This window comes from Bubalus bubalis, chromosome 8 (genome assembly GCF_019923935.1).
Source record: "Bubalus bubalis isolate 160015118507 breed Murrah chromosome 8, NDDB_SH_1, whole genome shotgun sequence".
Classification (NCBI taxonomy): domain Eukaryota; kingdom Metazoa; phylum Chordata; class Mammalia; order Artiodactyla; family Bovidae; genus Bubalus; species Bubalus bubalis.
Window position 1 is genome coordinate 63,305,366 of NC_059164.1, and position 26,349 is coordinate 63,331,714.

General features: G+C 39.3%; 1 protein-coding gene across 2 annotated transcripts in view; it reads right to left on the bottom strand.

Moving 5' to 3' along the window:
- The window catches only part of BBS9 (Bardet-Biedl syndrome 9), a 474,928-nt gene extending 448,579 nt beyond the window's left edge, over positions 1-26,349 (bottom strand). For both annotated transcript variants that reach the window (XM_025291193.3, XM_025291190.3), the window contains exons 1-2: positions 25,627-26,349; positions 6,913-7,035 (exon numbers count right to left, since the gene is read on the bottom strand). In XM_025291193.3, the coding sequence (XP_025146978.3) occupies positions 6,913-7,024 (112 nt within the window). In that variant the 5' untranslated portion in view covers positions 7,025-7,035; positions 25,627-26,349. The remainder of the gene's footprint in view (positions 1-6,912; positions 7,036-25,626) is intronic.

Sequence of the window (26,349 nt, forward strand, 5' to 3'; positions counted from 1 at the left end):
GGTTCTTTACACCGAGCGCCAGCCACCTAGGAAGCCCAGTGGAATACTACTCAGCCATAAAAAAAGAATGAAATAATGCCATTTGCAGCAATATGAATGGACCTAGATATCACCATCCTAAGTGAAGTAAGTCGAAGGAGAAAGACAAATATCATATGATTATCATTTATATGGAATCTAAAATACAACAGAAATGAACTTATTTATAAAACAAACAGACCCATATACATAGAGAACAGATTTGTGGTTGCCAAGGGGGAGGAGGGATGGGGAAGGGATGAATTGGGAGTTTAGGACTAGCAGATGCAAATGATTATATACAAAATGGATAAACAAGGTCCTACTCTACAGCATAGAGAACTATATTCAATATCCTGTGATAACCACAATGGAAAAGAATATGAAGAGATATATATACACATATATATATAACTGAATCAGAGTGTCACACAGCACAAATTAACACAATACTGTAAATCAACTATAGTTCAATTTAAAAAAAAAAAGAATCTGGTTCTACGTGATCTGATGGCAGCCTCAGAGGTTTACAAACTCTCTTGAGACATACCTGGTTCCTGACTCTGACTAAGGCTTGGCCAAATGAACTCTCTACATTCAAGAGAGCTATGTCACTCTCCTTCCAATCTCTCTTTTGTTTGCATTTATCATAATTGTTTCCTGTCACTTGTAGAAAAAAATGTTAACTGATATACAAAATTAGCACCAAGGAATAAACTACAGACACCAATTCCTTCAGGGATATTTAGAAATTCATTCTTGAGGTGAGTTGGGGCACAAAGCATTAAAACTCCTGTTCATAATTTATATGGAGTTAAACAGCATCATACACAGTGACAGAACAGCTAATCAAGTTAACACCTCCAAGCATCTGGAACACTGTGCCCACTGCAGGTAACACTCTAGTGAACTGAACAGCTGCTGCCAAATGAACAGGAAGGAGCAATGCCAAACCATATGTAAGATGGCGTTTTCTAAGGGCACTGGATAATTTAAAGTAAGAGAATGATAGGTTTTGACCAAAATTCTCATCTCAGGGTAAAACTAAGGGTCTTTGGGAGTCTGAGGAAACAATTTCTTACCTCATTTCACAGGGGGCTTAACCCCTAAGAATCCAGTTCAGGATTAACACTAGAGGTTTTAAATTACAGTAACAAATGAGTTCACAGTCTCTCCAGGTTTCTTACATAAAAGTAAAGACAGTGATCAAAAAGAGTGGGGTTCGCCTTCAACTGCCCCACCCTCAGGGGTAAGAGGAAGTCAGGATGGCCAAGCCCAGATGGTGACAACTTAACCCCTAGAATTACAACCTGTATGTATAATTATTAAAATAGTGGGATTATCATAGTAACCAGATCTCAGGTAACAGTCTAACTATCGCAGATTTCAAGCTATAATTAACACAAGATCCCCAGGAATGGAACAAACAGGCAACTCACTAAGGCCTTTATTTCCCCAATGATTTCTCTCTTTTTATTACTGAGTACTATTTAATTGTAACAATGCATTAAGTGTGCTTATCAAATTAAGGCCTTTTCTGAAGTCTATAACCAAAAATATTCCAGGTCTATGAAAAAAAGGACTAATTCAAGCCACAATATCAGACAGTCATGGCATTGCACCAAACCCCATTGTTGCTGTTCATTCGCTCAGTCGGTCTGACTCTTTGCAACCAGGCTTCCCTGTCCTTCACTATCTCCCGAAGTTCACTCAAACTCATGTCCATTGAGTTGGTAATACCATACTTAAGTCAATTTACAGCCTTGGAGTCACTTGAACCCCATACTTAAGTCAATTTATAGACTTGGAGTCACCTGAACAAAGACAGGGCTATGTATAGACTGCCGTAGCAGAGTCTGTCCGCAATGCAGGAGATCCAGGTTCAATCCCTGAGTCAGGAATATCCCCTGGAGAAGGGAATGGCAACCCACTCCAGTATTCTTGCCTGGATTCTCCATGGACAGAGGAGCCTGGCAGGCTACAGTCCAAGAGGTCACAAAGAGTCAGATACAAGTGTGTGACTAACACAATTACAACACCACACATGCCTAATATAAAGTTTCCTCAGATTCTTCCCTGTCGAACCAGTAGTCATTCATTCAAATGTACTAACAAAGGTAAATACCCAACCTTTATGAGAACACTGAATATTGGCTCTAAATTACTACTAATTCTGGAAGCCCAGGAAGATATTGTTGCTGCCAATTATGGAGATTCATAATTATGATAAATTAACTTTCTAACTTATTTTACCCCAGTGGGGAAGCAAAGCCAATCTATGATTTCTCACCCAGTAACTGAGAGCTTAAAGGAAATATATTTCTGTAGAAAACTGTGGAATAACCATTTGGTTCCCTAAGGTGTACGGTAAGGGATATTATATTAAAAGGGCTATAAAGAAGCCAGTGGAACTCCATCTCTCAACAGGGAGAAAATCAAAATCAATACCATTTCTAAGCCTGATTTGAGATGGTCTCCTAAAATTTGATTCCAAAAAAACTTAACTGTATATATGTGATAATTCCTATCAAAGAATTTTGGTTTAATAACTAAATTTGCTGATAAAAAATCTAATTAATGGGTTTGAAAGAGTTAAGGGACTTCCCAGGTGGCACTAGTGGTAAAGAACCCATATGACAATGCAGGAGACATAAAAGATGCAGGTTTGATCCCTGGGTTGGGAAGATCCCCTAGAGGAGGGCATGGCAACCCACTCCAGTATTCTTGCCTGGAGAATCCCATGGACAGGGGAGCTGGCAGGCTACAGTCCATAGGATCTCAAAGAGTCAGATACAGTTGAAGTGACTTAGCACTGAAGCACTGAAGCATAGAGTTAAGGTTGATCAGTACAACTTAAAGGGCAACTCTAAATTCTTCTGTTATTCACACTGTTTTTTCTTGGAGCCAACTAATACATCCCAATCTTAGTAATGCCTTTTCTCCTTTACAATACACAGAGACCAACAGGAACAGTTTGCTTTCACTTAATAGGAGCAAGAGTATACATTTACAAGTATGACCACAATCCAATCCGCAGGACCCAGGACTGCCAACATCCTCTCATAAGGGCTGCCGCTGCTAAGTCACTTCGGTCGTGTGTGACTCTGTGAAACCCCATAGATGGCAGCCCAGCAGGCTGACCTGTCCCTGGGACTCTCCAGGCAAGAACACTGGAATGGGTTGCCATTTCCTTCTCCAATGCATGGAAATGAAAAGTGAAAGTGAAGCCACTCAATCATGTCTGACTCGCAGCAACCCCAGGGACTTCAGCCTACCAGACTCCTCCATCCATGAGATTTTCCAGGCAAGAGTACTGGAGTGGGTTGCCATTGCCTCTACTCAAAAGGGCTGAATGGGACTGAAAGAAATACGAGTGAAAGCCAGGGACCCCATGGGCTCTTCCCTGTACTGTCTGGATCAGTCGTAAATGAAGCTACTATAATCCTCTTCAGGCAAGCACCAGTGTTCTAGATCCCTCAGGAATGAAGACCTAGGCCACAAAACAATTTCAAGGTGCTAATACTATTCTTTCACTCTCTGATCACCTCCAAGAAAGTAGGGATCAACTGGCACTACTGTCTCAATTCCCAACCTAACCTGCAACAGGTGACCAGTTGCAAAACAGAAGGATGTAGCTCCCAACATGACTTCAAGTTGCCATACAATTTTTCCTGCTCCTTCATCTTAATTTTTAAGTTTTTCTTTCTCATCTTTTCCTTGACTATTAATATTATGCATATATTAAACCGTGAACACAAATTGTATGTATCAATTATTCTAGAGGCAGCAGAATATCAGAACATGAATACTGGAATGACAAATGAAAGGGATAACACCCAGAGAGTCTAGTCTTGAAGAGCCAGGGCTCTTTGAAAGTGCCTCTGAAGCAGTAGGTGCACAGTTATCTTTCATTGCAGATGGGTAAGAATATGTGTGTGTGCAGTTGTACAAGGGACAGTTGCCCCACGTTAGGTATAAATGCTGAGAAGCTAAAAGTGATAAGTGTAAGAACTATTTTTTAGTCTGCCTTACGTTTGTGTTTAACTCTGATTCTTGTAATAAACACTCCCTCCAGGCCATAGGTTAGCATGTAATCTAAGCTGAACCATTCAGATTCTCTCAGGATGAAGGGATCCTTAATTTTCTCTCAATCTCCCCTCAAGACTGAAGAATCCTTCTTCTGGGAATCAACTCAACTTCGTCCAAAGCAATTTCAAGGCGCTAATACTATTCGTTCACTCTCTGATCACCTCTAAGAAAGTAGGGATCGACTGGCACTGCTGTCTCAATTCCCAACCTAACCTGTAAACTTCTCTTCATCTATGTCCGTTCTTATCTTCTTGCCTTCTGTCACAGAGAAAAAAATTTTTCACACAAGCTTAAAGATAGCCCTTCCATCTGCACACCTCATCCCATCTCCTACTGTCTACTCTAGATCCCTTCTCTAGAACGAATCTCATTCCTCTATGCTACACGTTCAATTTTTCCCATTTCTCTTTTACCCTATGTGGTCACCAATGATCATTCTCCCTCTTCCTTTCACAGCTGTTTCTTTAAAGGGCCATGAACATTCAGTCTTTCCCACCTCCCAATCCTTTGCTCCCTGCAAATCTACGTTTTGTTACCACTGTGCCCAATCATCCACCCTTACCAAGGACACTAATGAACCACTAGTTGTAAAACAATGTGGAAACGCATCAGTCTTTATGTCACTAAATCTCGCCTTCCAGGTGCCAGCCCAGCTGGCTCTCCTGCCTCTCTGACTGCCCAATCAGAATCTATTATTGACTACCTTTCCCAAAGCTCCTCCCTGATTGTTCATTTTCTCCAGGTTATGGTCCTAAGGTTCCTTCCCTCTTGTTCCATCTTATCTCTCTGTGCATTTTTACCCTTCCCAGGGCTTCAAATACAATCATTCTGCTCATTCACTTCAAATACATACATTCTACTGCTACTGCTAAGTCTCTTCAGTTGTGCCCGACTCTCTGCGACCCCACAGACGGCAGCCCACCAGGCTCCCCCCTCCCTGGGATTCCCCAGGCAAGAACACTGGAGTGGGTTGCCATTTCCTTCTCCAATGCATGAAAGTGAAAAATGAAAGTGAAGTCGCTCAGTCGTGTCCGACTCTTCGCGACCCCATGGACTGCAGCCTACCAGGCTCCTCCGCCCATGGGATTTTCCAGGCAAGAGTACTGGAGTGGGGTGCCATTGCCTTCTCTACATACATTCTGCTCACTCCCAAATCTCTACTTCAGTTCTGCCTACCAGACGTTTCTGTTTCAAACAGAACATGCTCGAAACTGCGCTCACTAAACTTCCACGTAAGGTCAACAATAATAATTGTTAAACTTTAGTGTGCCACCATTCAACTTTGGAGCTTGTCAAAATGTAGATACCTAAGCCACCATCCAATCCATCTACCCTCCAGAGAATACGATCTTTGAGGATCCTGTACACGTGGGACAGAAAATCTTCATACACAATAATCACTTCAGAATATTATGATGTAGGTGGTCCAGGCTTTGAGAAATAATGATCAGTGGTTTGTTTTTTTTTTTTTTTTTTTTCTGTATGGAACACACAGAGAGAGAATGATTTCTGTATAGCATGCTCGGGAAAACAGAGGAAGCTGCTCATAGCTGGATGAAAATTAGGGGGACGCAACATTTCAGCATACTAGTAACCCACTAGTGGCACCCCACTGAGAAGCTCTAATAAAAATAAGGAGTGAACACCATGTTATTCAGATAACCAGTAAGTACAGTTTACAACCAAGTTGAGTTTTAAATAGTTTAGGCAGAGGTGGGTATGAAACTATTTCTCTCTGGTAGGTATTTTTGTGGTATGACTCTTCTAGGCTGCCAAATTATAGGGGAATTACACATTTAAACAAACACTTGAGCAAGAGGCAGGGTTGATAATCATTAAAGAACCACTCAGGACATCCTCCAAATAGAAGACATTCACAGCTCCTATCAGTAGGAAGGCAGGGCCCAGATCTTCCTTAGATACAATGTAGTAGGTACTCAGAACAGCTTAGTGACTTCCACTCTTCATTGCTTATATCATTTTCCCCTTTCACCGTACAACCCAAATTCTACTATTTTCATTACAGGCAAGAGAAAGAAAATAAAGGGAAATGTAAAGGGGCAATATTTATATAAAATGAACAGAAGAAAGAGTATTATAAGTTTTCTTTTTAAGAGGTCAGTGACTATAGTCAGTGACTATCTTAATAACAACAACAAAAAAAGCTCATGTCTATAAATCATTTAAACCAAATATAAATTTCAAATAGCAATAATACAGACCTAAAATGTTTTAAAGACCACTTGATATATGAACATGCAAAGAGGAGCAAATACTATAAGAATAAAATAGAATATTGTTTCTAGTATCAAAATATAAAAATGAAAGCAATGATTAAGAATTGTTTTCTACAAAGAGAGAGATTAACATAATTTGGTAAACAGCTTTTAGATTCAATTTTAAATAATTTTTCTTGCAAATAATTTCTACAAAAGAAAAATTTTCAAAACTAAAAATATTTTGCCAGTTCTACCCTACAACACCTGATTTTGCAACAAATAAAAATAAATTAAATGATACTTTATAATATTTTTCTGAGTTCCAGCAAATATGACAGAATCAACACAGACCAGAAAAAATACAAACAACAAAACACAAGTAATAACTACATTTATCAGCCTGTTACATAAATATTACTTATAAGGCAAATGATCTTAAAAACTGGGTAACTTTGTTTAAAAAAAAAAAAAACTGGGACATAATCATGACAGTTCACCTAAGTTCTGTATACATTTTTTTTTAATCGTTTTTATTTCATCCCTATAAAATGCTTTGTTCCAACGTGCTTAGTGATAAGTTGTTTACCTTGTCCATTTCCAGTATTGTCAACATCAGCCAAACACAAACAGCCTTGATCAAATTCTTCTTTATCTCCCAGAACAGTAGACCACCAGTCACGGGCTTTAAATAAAGACATTTTCGTTCACTCTAAAAAGAAAGCATTTATTTATAATCAAAATCCACTTCACAAAGTACAAGTCACAACAGGATTTATGAATTGATTAACTCCTACAGCATACAGAACAAACTAAACTTAGACAACTTTGAGAAAAAATATTCTATTTAACTCTAATTTTTTGATATTTTGTGGACATACGTGAAACCACAACTCCAAATGAGTGGAAACATTAGTCAAATATTTTGCCATGCCATTGGAAAGTGAAGCTGAGAAATTATACATTTATGTTTCGTCAATTCTCTCCTCTGGGACATTTAGCAGACAACTGCACAAAGTAACATATTCTTTGAAGGATCAAGATCCAAATTCTACCAGTACTAGTCAGCACATAATTCAGCACTAGTCACCTAATTTCCTAATTTCCCTTCAGTTTGGTCATTAGAAAGACTGTAGCATCTCCTGTCACAATGAGTTGCTAAGAAGAGAAAATGAGATCAAATGCATCAATGACTAATACCAGAAGGGGTACATTCAGATCAAATCAGATCAGTCCCTCAGTCGTGTTCGACTCTTTGTGACCCCATGAATCACAGCACGCCAGGAAGCTTTCACTCTCTTTCCCCTAACTGTAGAAAGGAAGATGGAAGAGGAAATTCACACCAAAAAAATAACTAGGAAATGTGGGCTGTAGGTCTATTTATAGCACTAGTTACCTGTGTGTCCTCAGGCAACTCACATAACCCCTTTGCACTTTGATTCCTCATCTAAAATGAGGATACACCAGCCATACCACTGGGCTATGGATGTGGTGGATGTGAAAGCACACTGGACCTTTTAAATTACAGTACAAACCACATAGGGGGCTTCCCAGGTGGATCAGATGGTAAACAATCTGCCTGCAATGCAGGAGATCCAGGTTCAATCCCTGGGTATGCAAGATCCCCTGGAGAAGGGAATGGCAACCCACTGCAGTATTCTTGCCTAGAGAATTCCATGGACAGAGAAGCCTGACAGGCTATATGGTCCATAGGGTCACAAAGAGTCAGACATGACTGAGTGACTAACACTTTTTAGGGCTTCCCTGGTGGCTCAGACAGTAAAAAATCCACTTGCAGTGTGGGAGACCTGGGTTCAATTCCTGGGTTGGGAAGATCTCCTAGAGGAGGGCATGGCAACCCACTCCAGTATTCTTGCCTGGAGAATCACCATGGACAGAGGAGCCTGGCAGGCTACAGTCTACGGGGTCACAAAGAGTCAGACATGACTGAGCAACTAAGCACACACATCACATACCCACCCTGGGATTCTATGAGAATTTATTTAGCTTCCTTCAAGATACACTGATTTAAATGATAGTTAGGATAAGCAGTCAACTCTTTTCATTCAAAGAAGCTCTCTTCTATAAGGTGGCAGCAACCATTGAATTTGCAAACACTGTACCATTGCTTCCAGAGGAAATAGAGGGTTAGAGTCATACAAGCTTCTATTCACAGCATTTTCAGCAACCAATCAATACATAATTTTGTTTCTTGTGTGTTTCTGTTTAAAGATAGTTTTTTTATATACTGCTGGTTCATTAACATTGATCTCAATGACCAACCACGCTACAACTCATATTTGAAGAAAATTATCTACTATATGTATTTTCTCCATAGAGTCCATTCACAGCCTTCTTGCACTTAGAAACATTAGAGAGTACTTTAGCACTACTCTGGGGGACAATTTTAAATAGCAATATCACACACACACATACACAAAACCCAAACCACAGAGTTGGAATAAGTAGACTACATAGGCACTAAGTAGACTACAAAAAAAAATGAGAGCGGAGACAAGACAAGAAGGCAGAGAGCTGCTGTGTTTGACATCAGCTGGGAATATCCGTATCACGTGACTCAGATTTTTTCCCACTCTGCCCACAACCATGAATGACACCAAAAGCACTATGAATATTGATTTGGGATTACAAAAAATTTCAGTGAGCAGAAAAACTCACAAATACAGAATATGCACATAATGAGGATCGCCATACTTTTTTTAAAAGGTAGATCAATCTGCTTCTTTCAGTAGGCCTTCCACACAGGTTAAACACAGAAATCAAGATTACTTGTATTCATAGAGTTGGCTAAGAAATTAGCTGACCATAATATGGTGGTAAAAAGTACAGCCTCCGGAGACAGTTGATGTGAGTTTGAATCCCTGCTCTGCCATATACTAACCAGGCAACCAGATGCAGGTTACTAAAAGTTACTGAATCTCTCTATACTTTGGCTTCCTCATTTGTTAATATAAAATAAAGGTAAGAACGGTATGTGAGGACTGAATAAAAGCACAGTAGAGTCAGCCTACAAAATAGGAGCAAGTATCTGCAAATCATGTATCTGAAAAGAGCCACGATACACAGTACATAAAGAACTGGTCAAGTTCAACAACAACAACAAAATTTAAATGGGCAAAGGAGTTAAGGAGACATTTATCTAAATAAGATAGACAAATGGACAACAAGTACATGAAACAATGCTCAACATCACTAATCATTAGAGATATGCAAGCCAAAACCACAATGAGATACTACCTCACATCCATTAGGATGGCTATTACCAAAAATAATAAGTGTTAGCAATGATGTAGAGTAGTCAAACCCTTGTGCACTGCTGGTAATAATATAAAATGATGCTGCCACTGTGGAAACAGTCTGGTGTTTTCTCAAAAAATTACAAATTTAAATTACCATTTGATCCAGCAATTCCACTTATGGGAATTCATTTGGCTGTATTAGCCAAATGAACTGAAAGCAGTTTCTCGAAGAGATATTTGTACAACCATGTTCATGGCTCAGTGGTAAAGAATCCATCTGCAATGCAGGAGACCTAAGAGATACAGGTTCAATCCCTGGATAGGGAAGATCCCCTGGAGGAGGGCATGGCAACCCACTCCAGTATTCTTGTCTGGAGAATCCCATGGACAGAGGAGCCTGGTGGACTACAGTCCATAGGGTCACAAGAGTTGGATATGACTGAAGCATCTAAACACGTACACATACATATGTTTATAGCAGCATTATTCACAAGAGCCAAAGGTAGAAACAAACCACCTGTCCACTGGCAAATAAGTGGATAATCAAAATTTAGTATATACATACAATGGAATTTTTTTGGTGGAGCAGCACTCTATTTTGTTGAAGTATAGTTGATTTACAATGTTGTGTCAGTTTCTGGTGTATAGCAAAGTGATTCAGTTGTGTGTGTGCATATATATATATATATATATATATATATACTTACATATATATAGTTTCCATTATGGTTTAGTACAGCATATTGAATATAGTTCCCTGTGCTATACAGTAGGACCTTGTTGTTTATCTATCTTATATATAGTAGTATGTATCTGCTAATCTCAGCTCCTAATTTATCTTTACCCCCGCCTCCCCTTTCCCTTTAGTAACCATAAGTTTGTTTTCTATGTCTGTGAGTCTGTTTCTGTTTCATAAGTAAGTTTATTGTGTCATATTTTAGACTCCATATATAAGTGCTATCATATTTGCCTTTCTCTGACATTTCATTTAGTATGATAATCTCTAGGTTCATACATGTTGCTTCAGATGGCATTATTTCATTCTTTTTATGACTGAGTAGTATTCCACTGTGAGAGAGACAGAGAGTGAGTGTGTGAGTGTGTGTGTGTGTGTGTGTGTACCCTACATCTTCTTTATTCATTCATCTATTGATGGACATTTAGGTTCCTTCCATATCTTTTGTGTGTGTCTGTGCTCAGTCTCGTCCTACTCTTTGTGACCTCTTCTTTGAGACCTCATAGACTGTACCCCTCAAGGCTCCTCTTTCCATGGAATTCTCCAGGCAAGTATATTGGGGTGGGTTGCCATGCCCTTCTCCAGGGGATCTTCCAGACCCAGGGATTGAACCCAGGTCCCCAGGATTGCAGGAAGATTCTTAACCATCTGAGGGAAGCCCAGAAGTCCTAAGAGGTTGCTTTTTCCTTTACTTCATTATTTTTTTATTGAAGTATATGTGAGTTCCAATATTAAATAAGTTTCAGGTATATAGCACAGTGATCCAGTATTTTTATAGATTATATTCCACTAAGAGTTATTACAAATGGATTTCCCTGGTGGTCCAGTGGTTAAGACTCTATGCTTCCCAGTGCAGAAGGCATGAGTTTGATCCCTGTTATGGAACTAAGATTCCACATGCTATGAGCACAACCAAAAAAAAAAAAAAATGTTTTTACAATATAATGACTATAATTCCCTGTGCTGTACAACTTATCCCTGTTGCTTATCTACCTTTTTAACTTTTTATTGGATTATAGTTGATTTACAAAAAGGTTGCATTTTAAATAATTTCATTTCTGCAACATTTTCAAAATTACAAAATTAAGCTGATGGAGAACAGATCAGTGGTTACCAAGGTTAAGAGAGGGTATGACTTTAAATGATTAATGCAAAGGAATTTCTTTGAGGTGATGAAAAAGTTCTAGAACCAGACTTTGGTGGTGGTTCCATGGCATAAATTTTATTTCTTAGAGCAGTATTCCTACAAAAAAAAAAAAGTGTATGTAATATAAAACACGGTGAGATTGAAATAAGATCTGTAATTTAGCTATAGTACTAAATAGAGTATAGTTGCTGTTGTTCAGTTGCCCAGTCATGTCTGACTCTTTGCGACCCCATGGACTGCAGCACACCAGGCGTCCCTGTCCCTCCCCATCTCCCAAAGTTTGCCCATTGCATTGGTGATGCCAGCCAGCCATCTCATCTTCTGATGCCCTCTTCTCCTTCTGTCCTCAATCTTTCCCAGCATCAAGGACTTTCCAGTAAGTCAGCCGTTTGCATCAGATGACCAAAATACTGGAGTTTCAGCTTCAATATCACTCCTTCAAATAAGTATTCAGGGTTGATCTCCCTTAAGATTGACTGGTTTGATCTCCCTGCTGTCCAAGGAACTCTCAGGAGTTCCTTGGACAAAGGTGTCAATTCTTCAGCACCCTGCCTTCTTTACGGTCCAGCTCTCACAACCATACGTGACCACTGGGAAAATCATAGCCTTGACTATACAGACGTTTGCTGGCAGAGTAATGTTTCTGCTTTTCAACACACTGTCTAGGTTTTCATAGCTTTCCTCCCAAAAAGCAAACATCTTCTGATTTCATGGTTGCAGTCACCATCCATAGTGATTTGAGAGCCCAAGAAGAGGAAATCTGTCACTCCCTCCACCTTTTCCCCTTCTATTTGCCATGAAGTAATGGAGCCAGATGCCATTATCTTAGTTTTTTTAATATTTAGTTTTAAGCTGGCTCTTTCATTCTCCTCCTTCACCCTCATCGAGAGGCTCTTTACTTCCTCTTCGCTTTCTGCCATTAGAGTGATATCATTCACCTATCTGAGGTTGTTGCTGTTTCTCCCACCTATCTTGATTCTAGCTTGTAACTCATCCAGCTGGGTATTTCTCATGATGTGCTCAGCATATAGGTTAAACAAACAGGGTGACAGCAGACAGCCCTGTCGTACTCCTTTTTCAATCTTGAACCAATCAGTTGTTCCATGCAGGGTTCTAATTGCTGACTCTTGACCCGCATACAGGTTTATCAGGAGACAGGTAAGATGCTCTGGTATTCTCATCTCTTTAAGAGCTTTCTTCAGTTTATTATGATCCACACAGCTGAAGGCTTTGGCATAGTCAATTAAACAGAGGTAGGTGTTTTTCTGGACTTTCCTAGCTTTCTCTATGATCCACTGAACGTTGGCAATTTGATCTCTGGTTCCGCTTCCTTTTCTAAACCCAGCTTGGACATCTGGAAGTTCTTGGTTCACATAATGCTGAAGCATAGCATGCAAGATTTTAAGCATGACCTTACTAGCATAGAAAATGAGTGCAACTGTCCAATTATTAGCACATTCTTTAGTACTACTCTTCTTGGGAATTGGGATGAGGATTGACCTTTTCCAGTCCTGTGGCCACTGCTGGGTCTTCCAGATTTGCTGACATATTGAATGCAACACCTTGATGGCATCACCCTTTAGGGTTTTGAATAGTTCTACTAGAATTCCATCGCATACACTAGCTTTATTAACAGCAATGCTTCTTAAGGTCCACTTGACTTTGCTGTCCAGAATGTCTGGCTCTGGGTGAGAGACCACACCATCATAGTAATCCAGTTCATTAACATCTTTTTTGTACAGTTCTTCTATGTATTCTTTCCATCTCTTCTTGATCTCTTCAATAATCAGGGTAAAGACTAGAGAGTTCTTCAGGAAAATTGGAGCTATCAAGGGAACATTTTGCCCAAAGATGGGCACAATAAAAGGACAGAAACAATAGGGACCTAGTAGACACTGGAGAGATCAAGAACAGATGGAAAGAATATACAGAAGAACTGTACAAAAAAGATCTTAATGAACAGGATTACTATGATGGTCTTGGGTGGCTCTACACGGCATGGCTCAATATTTATTGTACTAATGTCAATTTAATGGCTTTAATAATTGTACTTTATCACTGGGAAACTACTATTTTTGCAGCTTCTATGTGATTGTAAAATTCTTTCAAAGTGACAATTTTAAAGAAACAACAGGGTAGGGGAGAAAGAAAATTCCATGTAAAGCCCTCTCTTTATGTTAAAAAAGAAAGCAGTCAGGTAAAGGCAAGGTGTTGATGAAAATGAAGGAAAAATACCTAGCAGGTAAGTAAACTTAAGTTTTAACATGTGGGAGAGTTTCTGAAAAACCATCTGTATCACCTGTTATTAATAATGGCACTATGTAAAACCATACAGATTTCCAGATGACTAAACTTCAAATCTCGTAGCAAATATTCAAAACCATAATAAACACTTCTATTATACTTTTATTGAATTTTTAAATTTGAGAGGGATGTAACAGTATTTAATAAATGCCATATATTCCCATTACATACTTGAGATACATTGGAAAATTGTAACACATCATACCATTGGACTGCCACAATAAAGACACATCATTCTCTTGCAGCCCAGGGCAGAATATGACCCCAATTCAACACCATTCAATGATTCACTAGGAGGTCTCACAACACTCAGCATATAATCATCATCACGGCTATGATATATTACTTAAAAGGACAAAAAGCATAATCAGGAAGGGCGAAAAGTATATGTACCTGTAGTTTGAATATAAACACACATGACTTCATCAGATGAAAATACCTATTATGTGAACATGGCCTTAAAAACCTTTTTTAGTGAACAAATTTTTTCAGCTTGCTAGAATAAAGGTGGGTGGGGGGAGGAATCTCCAATATGAAAAACTAACTCTCCAACACTGTGTGTAAATGGAAGTGTTCTAAATCAAGCAGTAGTTTCTCATGGATTTCTATCATAAAATTTAATATCTATTCTTATTAACAAAATACAACTGGCAACATTTAGTTCCTTCCTGTTTCTCCTGCTCTATCAATTTCTCCTTAGACACCTACCACTTCACTAGCTTCTGAAAGTCCTCCTTTTCTAGATTATTTAGCTTTGCTACCCCAAGTGTAGTCCCTGGACTTCAGGTCAGCATCACCCAAGAGCTTGTGAAAATTCAGAATCCCAACTCCACCCCAAACAACATCCCCAAGCGATTCATATGTACCTTAAAGTTTGAAAACCACTAGTTGAACTGATACCTGATACCCAATGCGGATGTTTTCTTATAGCAATGCTCTACTTCTCTTCCTTTTTCCTGTGACCCCTGCCACTAGTCATCTTTCCAAAGTTCAGAAAAAAAGACTCACTTTTGAAATCAAGAGCCTCCACAGCTAGAAGGTACTTATCAATCAGCTAGTCTTCTCAATCTATAGGTATATGACTCCCCTAAGTTCAGTTCAGTTCAGTTGCTCAGTCATGTCCGACTCTTTGCGGCCCCATGGACCAGAGCACACCAGGTCTCCCTGTCCATCACCAACTCTCAGAGTTTACCCAACTCATGTCCACTGAGTCAGTGATGCCATGAGACTATCTAATCCTCTGTCGTCCCCTTCTCCTTCAGCGTTCACTCTTCCCCAGCATCACAGTCTTTTCAAATGAGTCAGCTCTTCGCATCAGGTGGCCAAAATATTGGAGTTTCAGCTTCAACATCAGTCCGTCCAATGAACACCCAGGACTGATCTCCTTTAGGATGGACTGGTTGGATCTCCTTGCAGTCCAAGGGACTCTCAAGAGTCTTCTCCAACACCACAGTTCAAAAACATCAATTCTTCGGTGCTCAGCTTTCTTTATAGTTCAACTTTCACATCCATACATGACCACTGGAAAAACCATAGCCTTGACTAGACGGACCTTTGTTGGCAAAGTAATGTCTCTGCTTTTGAATATTCTGTCTAGGTTGGTCATAATTTTCCTTCCAAGGATTAAGCATCTTTTAATTTTATGGCTGCAGTCACCATCTGCAGTGATTTTGGAGCCCAAAAAAATAGTCTGACACTGTTTCCATTGTTTCCCCATCTATTTGCCATGAAGTGATAAGAGTAGATGCCATGATCTTCATTTTCTGAATGTTGAGCTTTAAGCTAACTTCTTCACTCTCCTCTTTCACTTTCATCAAGAGGCTCTTTAGTTCTTCTTCGCTTTCTGCCATAAGAGTGGTATCATCTGCATATCTGAGATTATTGATATTTCTCCTGGCAATCTTGATTCTAGCTTGTGCTTCATCCAGCCCAGTATTTCACATGATGCACTCTGCATATACCGAGAAGGCAATGGCACCTGGCTCCAGTACTCTTGCCTGGAAAATCCCATGGACGGAGGAGCCTGGTAGGCTGCAGTCCATGGGGTCGCTAAGAGTCAGACACGACCAAGTGACTTCACTTTCACTTTTCACCTTCATGCATTGGAGAAGGAAATGGAGGCCCACTCCAGTATTCTTGCCTGGAGAATCCCAGGGACGGAGGAGCCTGGTGGGCTGCCATCTATGGGGTCGCACAGAGTCAGACACGACTGAAGCAACTTAGCAGCAGTAGCAGCACTCTGCATATAAGTTAAATAAGCAGGGTGACAATATACAGCCTTGACTTACTCCTTTTCTATTTGGAACCAGTCTGTTGTTCCATGTCCAGTTCTAACTGTTGCTTCCTGACCTGCATACAGGTTTCTCAAGAGGCAGGTCAGGTGGTCTGGTATTCCCATCTCTTGAAGAATTTTCCACAGTTTGTTGTGAGCCACATAGTCAAAGGCTTTGGCATAGTCAATAAAGCAGAAATAGATGTTTTTCTGGAACTCTCTTGCTTTTTCCATGATCCAGTGGATGTTGGCAATTAGATCTCTGGTTCCTCTGCCTTTTCTAAAACCAGCTTGAACATCTGGAAGTTCACGGTTCATGTATTGCTGAAGCCTGGCTTGGAGAATTTTGAGCATTACTTTACTAGCGTGTGAGATGAGTGTAATTTGTGTGGTAGTGTGAGCATTCTTTGGCATTGCCTTTCTTTGGGATTGGAATGAAAACTGACCTTTTCCAGTCCTGTGGCCACTGCTGAGTTTTCCAAATTTGCTGGCATATTGAGTGCAGCACTTTCACAGAATCATCTTCTAGGATTTGAAATAGTTCAACTGGAATTCCATCACCTCCACTCCACTGTTCGTAGTGATGCTTCCTAAGGCCCACCTGACTTCACATTCCAGGATGTCTGGTTCTAGGTGAGTGATCACACCATTGTGATTATCTGGGTCATGAAGATCTTTTTTGTACAGTTCTTCTGTGTATTCTTGCCACCTCTTCTTAATATCTTCTGCTTCTGTTAGGTCCATACTTTTTCTGTCCTTTATTGAGCCCATCTTTGCATGAAATGTTCCCTTGGTATCTCTACTTTTCCTGAAGAGATCTCTAGTCTTTCCCATTCTGTTGTTTTCCTCTATTTCTTTGCACTGATCGCTGAGGAAGGCTTTCTTATCTTCCCTTGCTACTCTTTGGAACTCTGCATTCAAATGGGTATATCTTTCCTTTTCTCCTTTGCTTTTCACTTCTCTTCTTTTCACAGCTACTTGTAAGGCCTTCTCAGACAGCCATTTTGCTTTTTTGCATTTCTTTTCCTTGGGGATAGTCTTGATCCCTGTCTAAATTACAGACCTAATGGCAGAAGCATTTCTGCATACCCTCTCCAGGTCTCTAGACCTGGTCTTGTTAGGCTGTCACTGCCTTCAATTTAATATCTGAAATACTGAAAAAGCATAGGTCAGTAGAGAGGTTTTTTTTGTTGTTGTTGTTTTGCTTTGTTGTAATTTAAAAAGGGGGGGGTGCTATTTTTAAACCTAGGTCCAACAAATAGCTCTTCTTCACAAGACCACAGCTACTTCATTTCAGACCAACTTACCTTCATACCAGGGCAAAACATAAGTTAATACAAAGTGAGCATGCAGTCTGTAGTGTCTGACTCTCTGTGACCCCATGGACTGTAGCCCACCAGGCTCCTCTGTCCATGGAATTTTCCAGGCAAGAATACTGGAGTGGGTTGTCATTTCCTTCTCCAGGGGATCTCCCCCACCCATGGATCAAACCCACATCTCCTGCTTTCCAGTCGTATTCTTTAACACTGTGCCACCTGGGAAGCCCTAATATATAGCAGAACTGCATGAATTATATTATATCACAATTCGCACACTGGTTCGCCCATGACCCAGGTGTTATCATTTACCATTGTGGACAATCAACTGCTAAATAAGGTCTAACATCTTTAAAAATTAATGAACAATAGGAAAACTAACAATTTGAACTGATGGCCAGTAGCGTGTCTCCCAGTGCCTCTCTTTTCAATTTCAAAGGCAGAAGCAGAGAACAGTGTACTACCCACTCCCAAAAAATTAAGAAAACACAAACCCTCATTTGTGCTAAATTTGTACATCATTAATTTCCTTTTCTCAAAAACTGGTGTATTTTTACATGATACCTTAGGCTGCAGGACAAAAGATTTCAAAGGGGAGTTCTTTTCCACTTTGGCTTCATAGATTGGACAGCAAGTCTGAACAACCTAAGGTTGCTAGATATCCCTGCTTATCTACAACAACAACAACAAAAAAGCTTAATCTCTTGGCTTGCAAAATAAAACACACCTACAAAAAAATTCTCTTTGCAGCTGTGTTCGAATAACCTTAGACATAATCATTTTTATTGCTCGCTTTCTCAGTCATTTCAGTTGTGTCCGACTCTGGAACCTTATGGACTATAATCCGCCAGGCTCCTCTGTCCATGGGGATTCTCCAGGCAAGAATACTGGAGGGTTGCCATGACCTCCTCCAGGCGATCTTTCTGACTCAGGGATCAAACCCATGTCTCTTTGCATCTCCTCCATTGGCAGAGAGGTTCTTTACCACTAGCACCACCTACTTGCTCTTAAATATAAATCTTACAGACTCCAGAACACATTTATATCTAATGAAACTCTGATGAAATCGTGGGATAATATAGGTATTTCTCCCAGAACCATATGTTATACAACTTAAAGTTTCAGAGAATTCCACTTTCAGCATGACACGTGAGAAGTTCCATGGGCCCACTTCCCAGTGAAATTCTGAAAATAATTTTTTAAAACAATCATTTAACATCTCTGGAAGTTGTCCTAGGAGCATACAGCAAATAAAGAAACGCTAAAAATCTAAAACTCAGTAAGAACAGTAAGAGTCTGTAATATTTAAACTAACACTCCCTCCTCCATACTCCTAGTTCAGCAAGACAGTACTGCACTGCAGACTGGTACAGCCAAGAACCCTCTCCCCACAGCTCCCAATCAGAAAACCATTTTCCCAGGAGGGGCAGGACGTCAGCATTATTTGTCTTGCTGCCACCTATCTGTTGCTGACTACAGAAGAAATTGAAAATCTAAACAGACTTATAAAAAGCAGAAAGACTGAACTAGTAATCAAAAAACTACCTACAAAAAAAGACCAGGCTCAAAGAAAGAAAGGGAGGAAAGACTAAGCTCAGAGGGTAAATTTCACCAAATGTTTTTAAACAATTAACACCAATTGTTCACTAATCTCTCCAAAAAATAAAAGAGGAGGGGTCACTTCTCAACTCATTCTATGAAGCTAGTGTTACACTGATAACAAAACTAGACAAATACAAGAAAAGAAAACAATGGACCAGGGTCTCTTACAAATGTGTATGTAAAAATCTTCAACACAACACCAGCAATGTGAATCAAGCAACATGTGATTAGAATTAAACACCATGGCCAAGTGAAATTTACCCCCAGGAAAACAATGTTAGTTTAACACCCAAAATTATTTAAGAAAATATACCAAACCAATGAAGTAAAATTAAAAAAACACCTGATCTTATAAACAGAGTCAGAAAAAGCATTTGACAAAATCCAAAACTCTTCAATTGTAAAAACTCTTGATGGAAGAAATTTTCACATATGAGATATGGGGAAGTCATTCTGGCTTAAAATACAATTAAATTTAAACTTCACATGAACTGGAGCACCCTGTCAAATAGCCTGTCTTATAACCTGTCAAATATGCATGGCACATCTGCTTTAACCATTAAAGAAAAGAGTGTATTTAAAAATCAACAGTCTTATGGACTCTGTGGGAGAGGGAGAGGGTGGGAAGATTTGGGAGAATGGCATTGAAACATGTAAAATATCATGTATGAAACGAGTTGCCAGTCCAGGTTCGATGCACGATACTGGATGCTTGGGGCCAGTGCACTGGGACGGCCCAGAGGGATGGTATGGGGAGGGAGGTGGGAGGAGGGTTCAGGATGGGGAACATATGTATACCTGTGGCGGATTCATTTTGATATTTGGCAAAACTAATACAATCTTGTAAAGTTTAAAAATAAAATAAAATTAAAAAATCAAAAAATCAAAATCAAAATGGAGTAACTGTGATTCAGACATCCAAAATGGAGCCAGATGGCCATGGTGGATGTATTTTATTCATGTTACTGCATCACTGAGAACTTAGATTATCTGAACTGTATCAAACTCAACAACACATGCAGAACTTTTTGAAACAATATCTGCTAACAGCTACCAGCTGCAACCTTATAATCTCAAAGTCTTTCCTCATAACTATGCAACCATTTCAAACCCCAATAAATCCTTAACAAACATCCTTCCAAGCTCCAATCCTAATTCTTCACAAACAATTTACATAACTTTTTGGTTATAAAGTTGTAACTTCTTGAATCTGTGTCTCCCAGGCTGTAGCCCTCAGTCTGGCTCAAATAAAGCTCTTCTATTTTTATTCTTATTAAGAAATGATGCTAAAGCTGAAACTCCAGTACTTTGGCCACCTCATGTGAAGAGTTGACTCATTGGAAAAGACTCTGATGCTGGGAGGGATTGGAGGCAGGAGGAGAAGGGGATGACAGAGGACGAGACGGCTGGATGGCATCACTGAATCCATGGACGTGAGTTTGGGTGAACTCCGGGAGTTGGTGATGGACAGGGAGGCCTGGCGTGCTGCAGTTCATGGGGTCGCAAAGAGTTGGACATGACTGAGCGACTGAACTGAACTGAACTGAACTGATTCTTATTACAGATTGTTTATTGATTATTAGCACCTATGTTTTCAACATACTAGGATAGAAAGGAACTTCCTCAAACAGAAAGAGAGCACTTACATGCAAAACTCATAATTTATACCATACTTAATGGTGAATGACTGGGTGCTTTCTCCCTAATGTCAGACACAAGTCTAGGATGTCCTTCTTAACCACTTCATTTGACTATTATATTGGAGGCTGTAAATTAGCCAATTAAATAGAAAAAAATTAAAGGCTTACAGATTGGAAAGGAAAAAGTAAAACTATCTTTACTTACAGATGACATGATCTTGTATATAGAAAATCCTCAAGAATTCAGTAAAAACAAACAAACAAAAACTATTAGAGCTAATAAACAAGTCAGTAAGGTTGAAGGATACAAGATCAACACACAGAAATCAACTGTATTTCTATGTATTGGCAATGAACAATCCGAAAATAAGAAACAACTGCATTTACAATAGCATCCAAAGAATAAAACACTTGGGAATAAAAGTAACAAAAGACATATAAAATATATACTCTGAAAACTACAAAATATAGTCAAAAGAAAAAAAAGGTCTAAACAGGAAAACACACCATGTTCATGGTTCTGAAGCCTTAACATTATTAAGATGGCAATACTTCCCTAATTGATCTCCACATTCAATGCAATCCCTACCAGATTTCCGGAGAAGGCAATGGCACCCCACTCCAGTACTCTTGCCTGGAAAATCCCATGGACGGAGGAGCCTGGTAGGCTGCAGTCCATGGGGTCGCTAAGAGTCGGACACGACTGAGCGACTTCACTTTCACTTTTCACTTTCATGCATTGGAGAAGGAAATGGCAACCCATTCCAGTATTCTTGCCTGGAGAATCCCAGGGACGGGGGACCCTGGTGGGCTGCTGTCTATGGGGTCACACAGAGTCGGACATGACTGAAGCGACTTAGCAGCAGCAACCAGATTTCCACATGGCTTCTTTGTACAAATTGACAGGCTTCTGATGAAATTCTTATAGAATTAACAGGGACTCGGAGTGGTCAAAATAATCTTTTAAAAGAAGAACAAAATTGGAGAACTCATATTTCCCCCATTTCAAAAATTACTACAAAGCAACAGGAATCAGGACAGTATGGTACTGGCATATGAGTGGACTAGACAAATGAAAAAGAACTGAGAGTTCAGAAATAAACTCAGGCTTATAGGAGCCCTACTCATAATACCCAAAAGGTGGAAATGACCCAATTGCCTACCAGTTAATGAATATATAAATGCAAAGTAGCATAGCCATACAATAGAATATTAGTCAGTGATGATAGGAATGGAGTAACTAATATATGCTGCAACATGGATGAAACTTGAAAACATTACTTCAAGAGAAAGAAGCCAATCACAAAAGACCACATATTATATGATTCCATTTATATAAAATGTACAGAATACACAAATCCATAGAGACAAAGTAAATTGGTGGTTTCTTAGGTTTGAAGGAGAGGAGAAGACAAGAAAGTTATAAGCACAGGGTACAAGGTTTCTTTCTGAGGTGATAAAAATATTCTAAGATTTACAGTCATGCAACTGATGGTTGCACATATCTGTGAATAGATTTACAAAATTGAATTGTATACATTAAATGGTTTAATTGTATGGCATGTGAATTATATTTCAATAAAGCTGCTATTTTTTAAAGAGTATATAGTGATGAACACATAGGGGATTGCTTTACTATTATTTGTGTTTTTGTTTATGTTTAAAATTTCCCATAATAAAAAATAATAAAATAATATTTTACTCTTTTTAATAATTGAATGCCTTTATTTTTATTTTTCATTTTCTAAAATCAGTTCAGTTCAGTTCAATTGCTCAGTGTTTTATTTTTTATTTGACTGCATTGGGTCTTACTTGTGGCACATAGGATCTTCGAACTTCATTGCAGCATGTGGGATCTTTACTTGCAGTGTGTGAGATCCAGTTCCCTAACCAGGTATCGAACCCAGGCCCCCTGCATTGGGAGCATGGAGTCCTGGTCACTGGATCAAAAGGAAGTCCCAAAGTTTCACCTTTTTTAAATTAGGATACTCCTGTATTTTGGCCACATTTACCACTCTATCAGAAGAACAATAGGTTGGCAAATTAAATTTAGAAGATTAGCAAAATAAATTCTACCCTTTCTCCTAGAAGGACATCCTACCCCATTGACAGAGAAAAAAATTAACCACAAATTAAAACTCATATAAAATGCTAATTCATTTTCCAAGTTCAAAAACATACAGGTCTTGACTTGAACATATTAAGGTAAGCAGTTGGATGGCAGTGGTCTATTACTGGCAGGAAAGGAATAAAGGAACAATGGTAATAAGGCATTTTCAGCCATGAAATCTGGCTTTTTTGTTGCAAAAACAAATTTAAAATATTCCAAATAACAAAAGTTTAATATGCATAAATTGATTTTAATTTTGTCTTCAATAAAAGTAAGAAATAAGAATTTGCATTTTATCCCCTATTCATTCAGTGTTGATTTCCAGCTCCTTAATGATTTTCTGTTTTTTGCCTGTTGTGCTTAGTCACTTAGTTGTGTTCAACTCTTTGCCACCCTTTAGACTGTAGCCCACCAGGCTCCTCTGTCCATGAGATTTTTCAGGCTAGAATTTTTGAATGGGCTGCCATTTTCCTCCTCCAGGGAATATTCCTGACCCAGAGATAGAACCTGCATCTCCTTTGTATCCCGCATGGTAGGCAAATTCTTTACGCACTGAGTTATCAAGGAAGCCCTTTTCTGTTTTTAAATAAATGTAAAATAAAAACCAAATATCAGGTTTTTCATGGCTATCATCTCCCTTCACTAGAAAAGAAAATAATAGCTAACACTTACTAAGCATTTATCAAGGCCCCAGGTACCATTCTAACTGCTTTGCAAGTATTCTAATCTTCATAACAAAGCTACTACAAAGTAAACCATAGATACTATTTTATAGGTATTCTTGAACAAAGAGAGGCTAAGAAACCTGCCCAAGTGATCACAACTGTCAATAGCAAGAAGTTGGAAGTAACACCCAAAGCCAGACTATCTACTTATAGATAAGTGCAGCCACCTCACAACAATTAAAAAGCTATAACTCTTAGCATTAATTCTAATCACTGTGAGTTCAGACTTCAGGAAAGTATCTCCCATATTTAATTAAAATTTTAAAGGATGATTAGAAAACAATAATTAGAAGGTTTTAACAGATGCATATTATAAATAGCCACAAAAGACTGATTTCTTAGACCTTATTAGAATATTAAACAAGAACTCATCTCTTTATCCCTTAACCTCCAGAAATTCTCTTCCACACTTCTCACTTTTTTTTTTGTTTTTAATACTTTGTTTTTAATACTTATATATATGTTATCTCCCACACCTAGTTTACTCAGATTTAGTTTTCATTTAAGACGTGGGTGTTTTAATACCTCATTTGCTTAGTCCTAAAATATGGAAGGATGGCTAGATGAACAGCTGTGGCAATAATAACCCCAAGAATCTTCTGGAAGGAACACGTGGGTGAGATGGCAGATGCTGAAATTAGGAGGCTAAGACATTGACACTACTGCTTTTCATTTCAGCAGCTTTATTTTCTCCATGTCATGCTAGTGCTGCCTCGAATTTTGGAAAACATTGGTCAGGTCTTCCAGTCCAGGCAAGATAACAAATGCACAGAGTTAGAAGAATGTTGCTTTTGAAGACAATATTATAGACTCAATGCGAGAATTTTAATAAAAGCCACAAAAGATGAAAGATCACAGGAGAAGGAGTTGGACAGACCTCAACTGTATGACCTTAGACAAGTGCCTCTTCCTCTAGATTTCCAGTTGTTCTGGGAAGATGGGAGAATAAAATAGCCTAACACATGTCACTACTTACACCAATGCCCAATCCATAGGAAGCATTCAACAAATGTCAGATAAGTGTCAGTAGTAACCTCGAAGTAGTAATAGCAGTAGTGCCGCTGGTGGTTATGGTATGTTCCGAGCAAGACAAAATTACAAATGTGAATGACGGTCCCTCTGGAACGAAGATTTAAACTGAAGTTGAAAAGAATGATAGTAACTTTTCATTAATCAGCAAGAATGCTTTGTGTTTCAATAATTTTTGAGAAATTCCTTATCCTCAGGGATAAGATCTGCTACAAACTTCAAAAGTTGCAAAGCTTTAAAAATTACTATACCCTGGATACTGGATTTTTTTTTGTGCCTTCAAAGTTTTCCATCCGGAAGTCTCACCAAAAACATAAATGTGTGGTTGTAATTTAAGAACAACAATTACTCATAATTACAGAAAATGAAAAATTCCTTAAACTTATAACTTGTAAATCATTTGCAGAATTTACAAAATTTCTTTTATATATTATTCTAAATAATAGTTCAATCTATTCACCAAAAAATCTTCAACAAGTAATCTCTTTATGTATTTGCAGCAAATACGTAAAGAGGTTAGAAAAATCTCTCCCTTTCTGAATACTCACAGACTTTAGCTAAGACTCATCCTTTTCCCTCCAGCATCCTCAAATTGTGGATGTCTGTGATATGGTTTCATTTTTAAAGTAAAAGTGAGATGGATGTGGGAGGGCGGGCGGGCAGGAAAGATCCTCAAAATTGGAGTCAATTGCACGGCACTGAACTGGGGAAGAGAGAGAGATCACTTCAGTTCATCTAAACTGCTGTGGTCTGCAGTGTAAAGAGAGAAGGAGAAGGAATAATCCTATTGCAATAAGGAATTAAGGGGTATTAGTACATGCATCCTACTTCAGTCACAGGCTGGGAACTGCTTTGACCATTAGTTCAGAAGACTTGTTGAAGTGTCACAGGAGAATGCTTGTGCACCATGTGACACTCCTGAATGGAATCTTTAAAAATTCGTATCACCCTTTCTCGACATTCACAGGATCACACATACACACATTGTTCTGGTTGTTTTCTTTTGAATGCATATTCCATAAGAAACCTGTTATCCTCTATCTCCCCAAACCATTACATGGCATCAGAGAATCAATCTGATCAAAAAATATATATAAAGCAAAATAAAACACGGAAAGGGCATTCATGAATCCGATGTTTAATTCTAGACATACTTCCTTACCTGATGCTGAATCAGGTGGGTCCTGCCCCACCGTCCTTCGCAGTCTCTACAGATTTCCCTTTAAGAATGTCTGCCAGGGTCCCAGGGCTGGAACGACGAGCAAGATCGGACGTCGCAGAGAAAAGCAATCCTTACTACTCCTTCTCGTTCTCCTGATCCAACTTGTTCCACGACCCAGGCAAAGAGAGCATCTCACCAGGTAGCACCACCAGCTCCACGGAGTTGGAGTGATCCCATCAAGTAGCTCTCCCGCATCCTCTCTCTGTCACCCTCAGAGACGAGCAGGAAAAACGGTATCAGTCCGTGGCAGAGATCAGGCAGGAGAGAACAGAGGAAAGTAATGCTGCTCACAAAGAGGAGGAAATGATGAAGGAGGCAGTGAGTGGGATGTAGCAGAAAAAGGACAGCAGCGGCGGAAGGGACACCTCGCGATTCAAGCCTAACTCCAAGCCATCTTCGCCCTGTTGTCATAGCACTTTATAACGAACGCTACTGCGCAAGTCAGATAGCCGAGTCCCAATGCCTTCTGGGGGTTGTAGTCCTGAGTGTCTCCGGAGCGCGGAAAACGGAGAATTTTTCCTGATTGTTGGAATCAGATTTCTACTGGGCGGAGTTGGAGCGAACCATTGCCTACTCCTCATTAGCGGTGAGACAGAATTAATTTGATTCCCGTTTTCTGTCCTCAGACTTGGACGCGGGTTCTAAGGAAACCCGCCTCCCGCC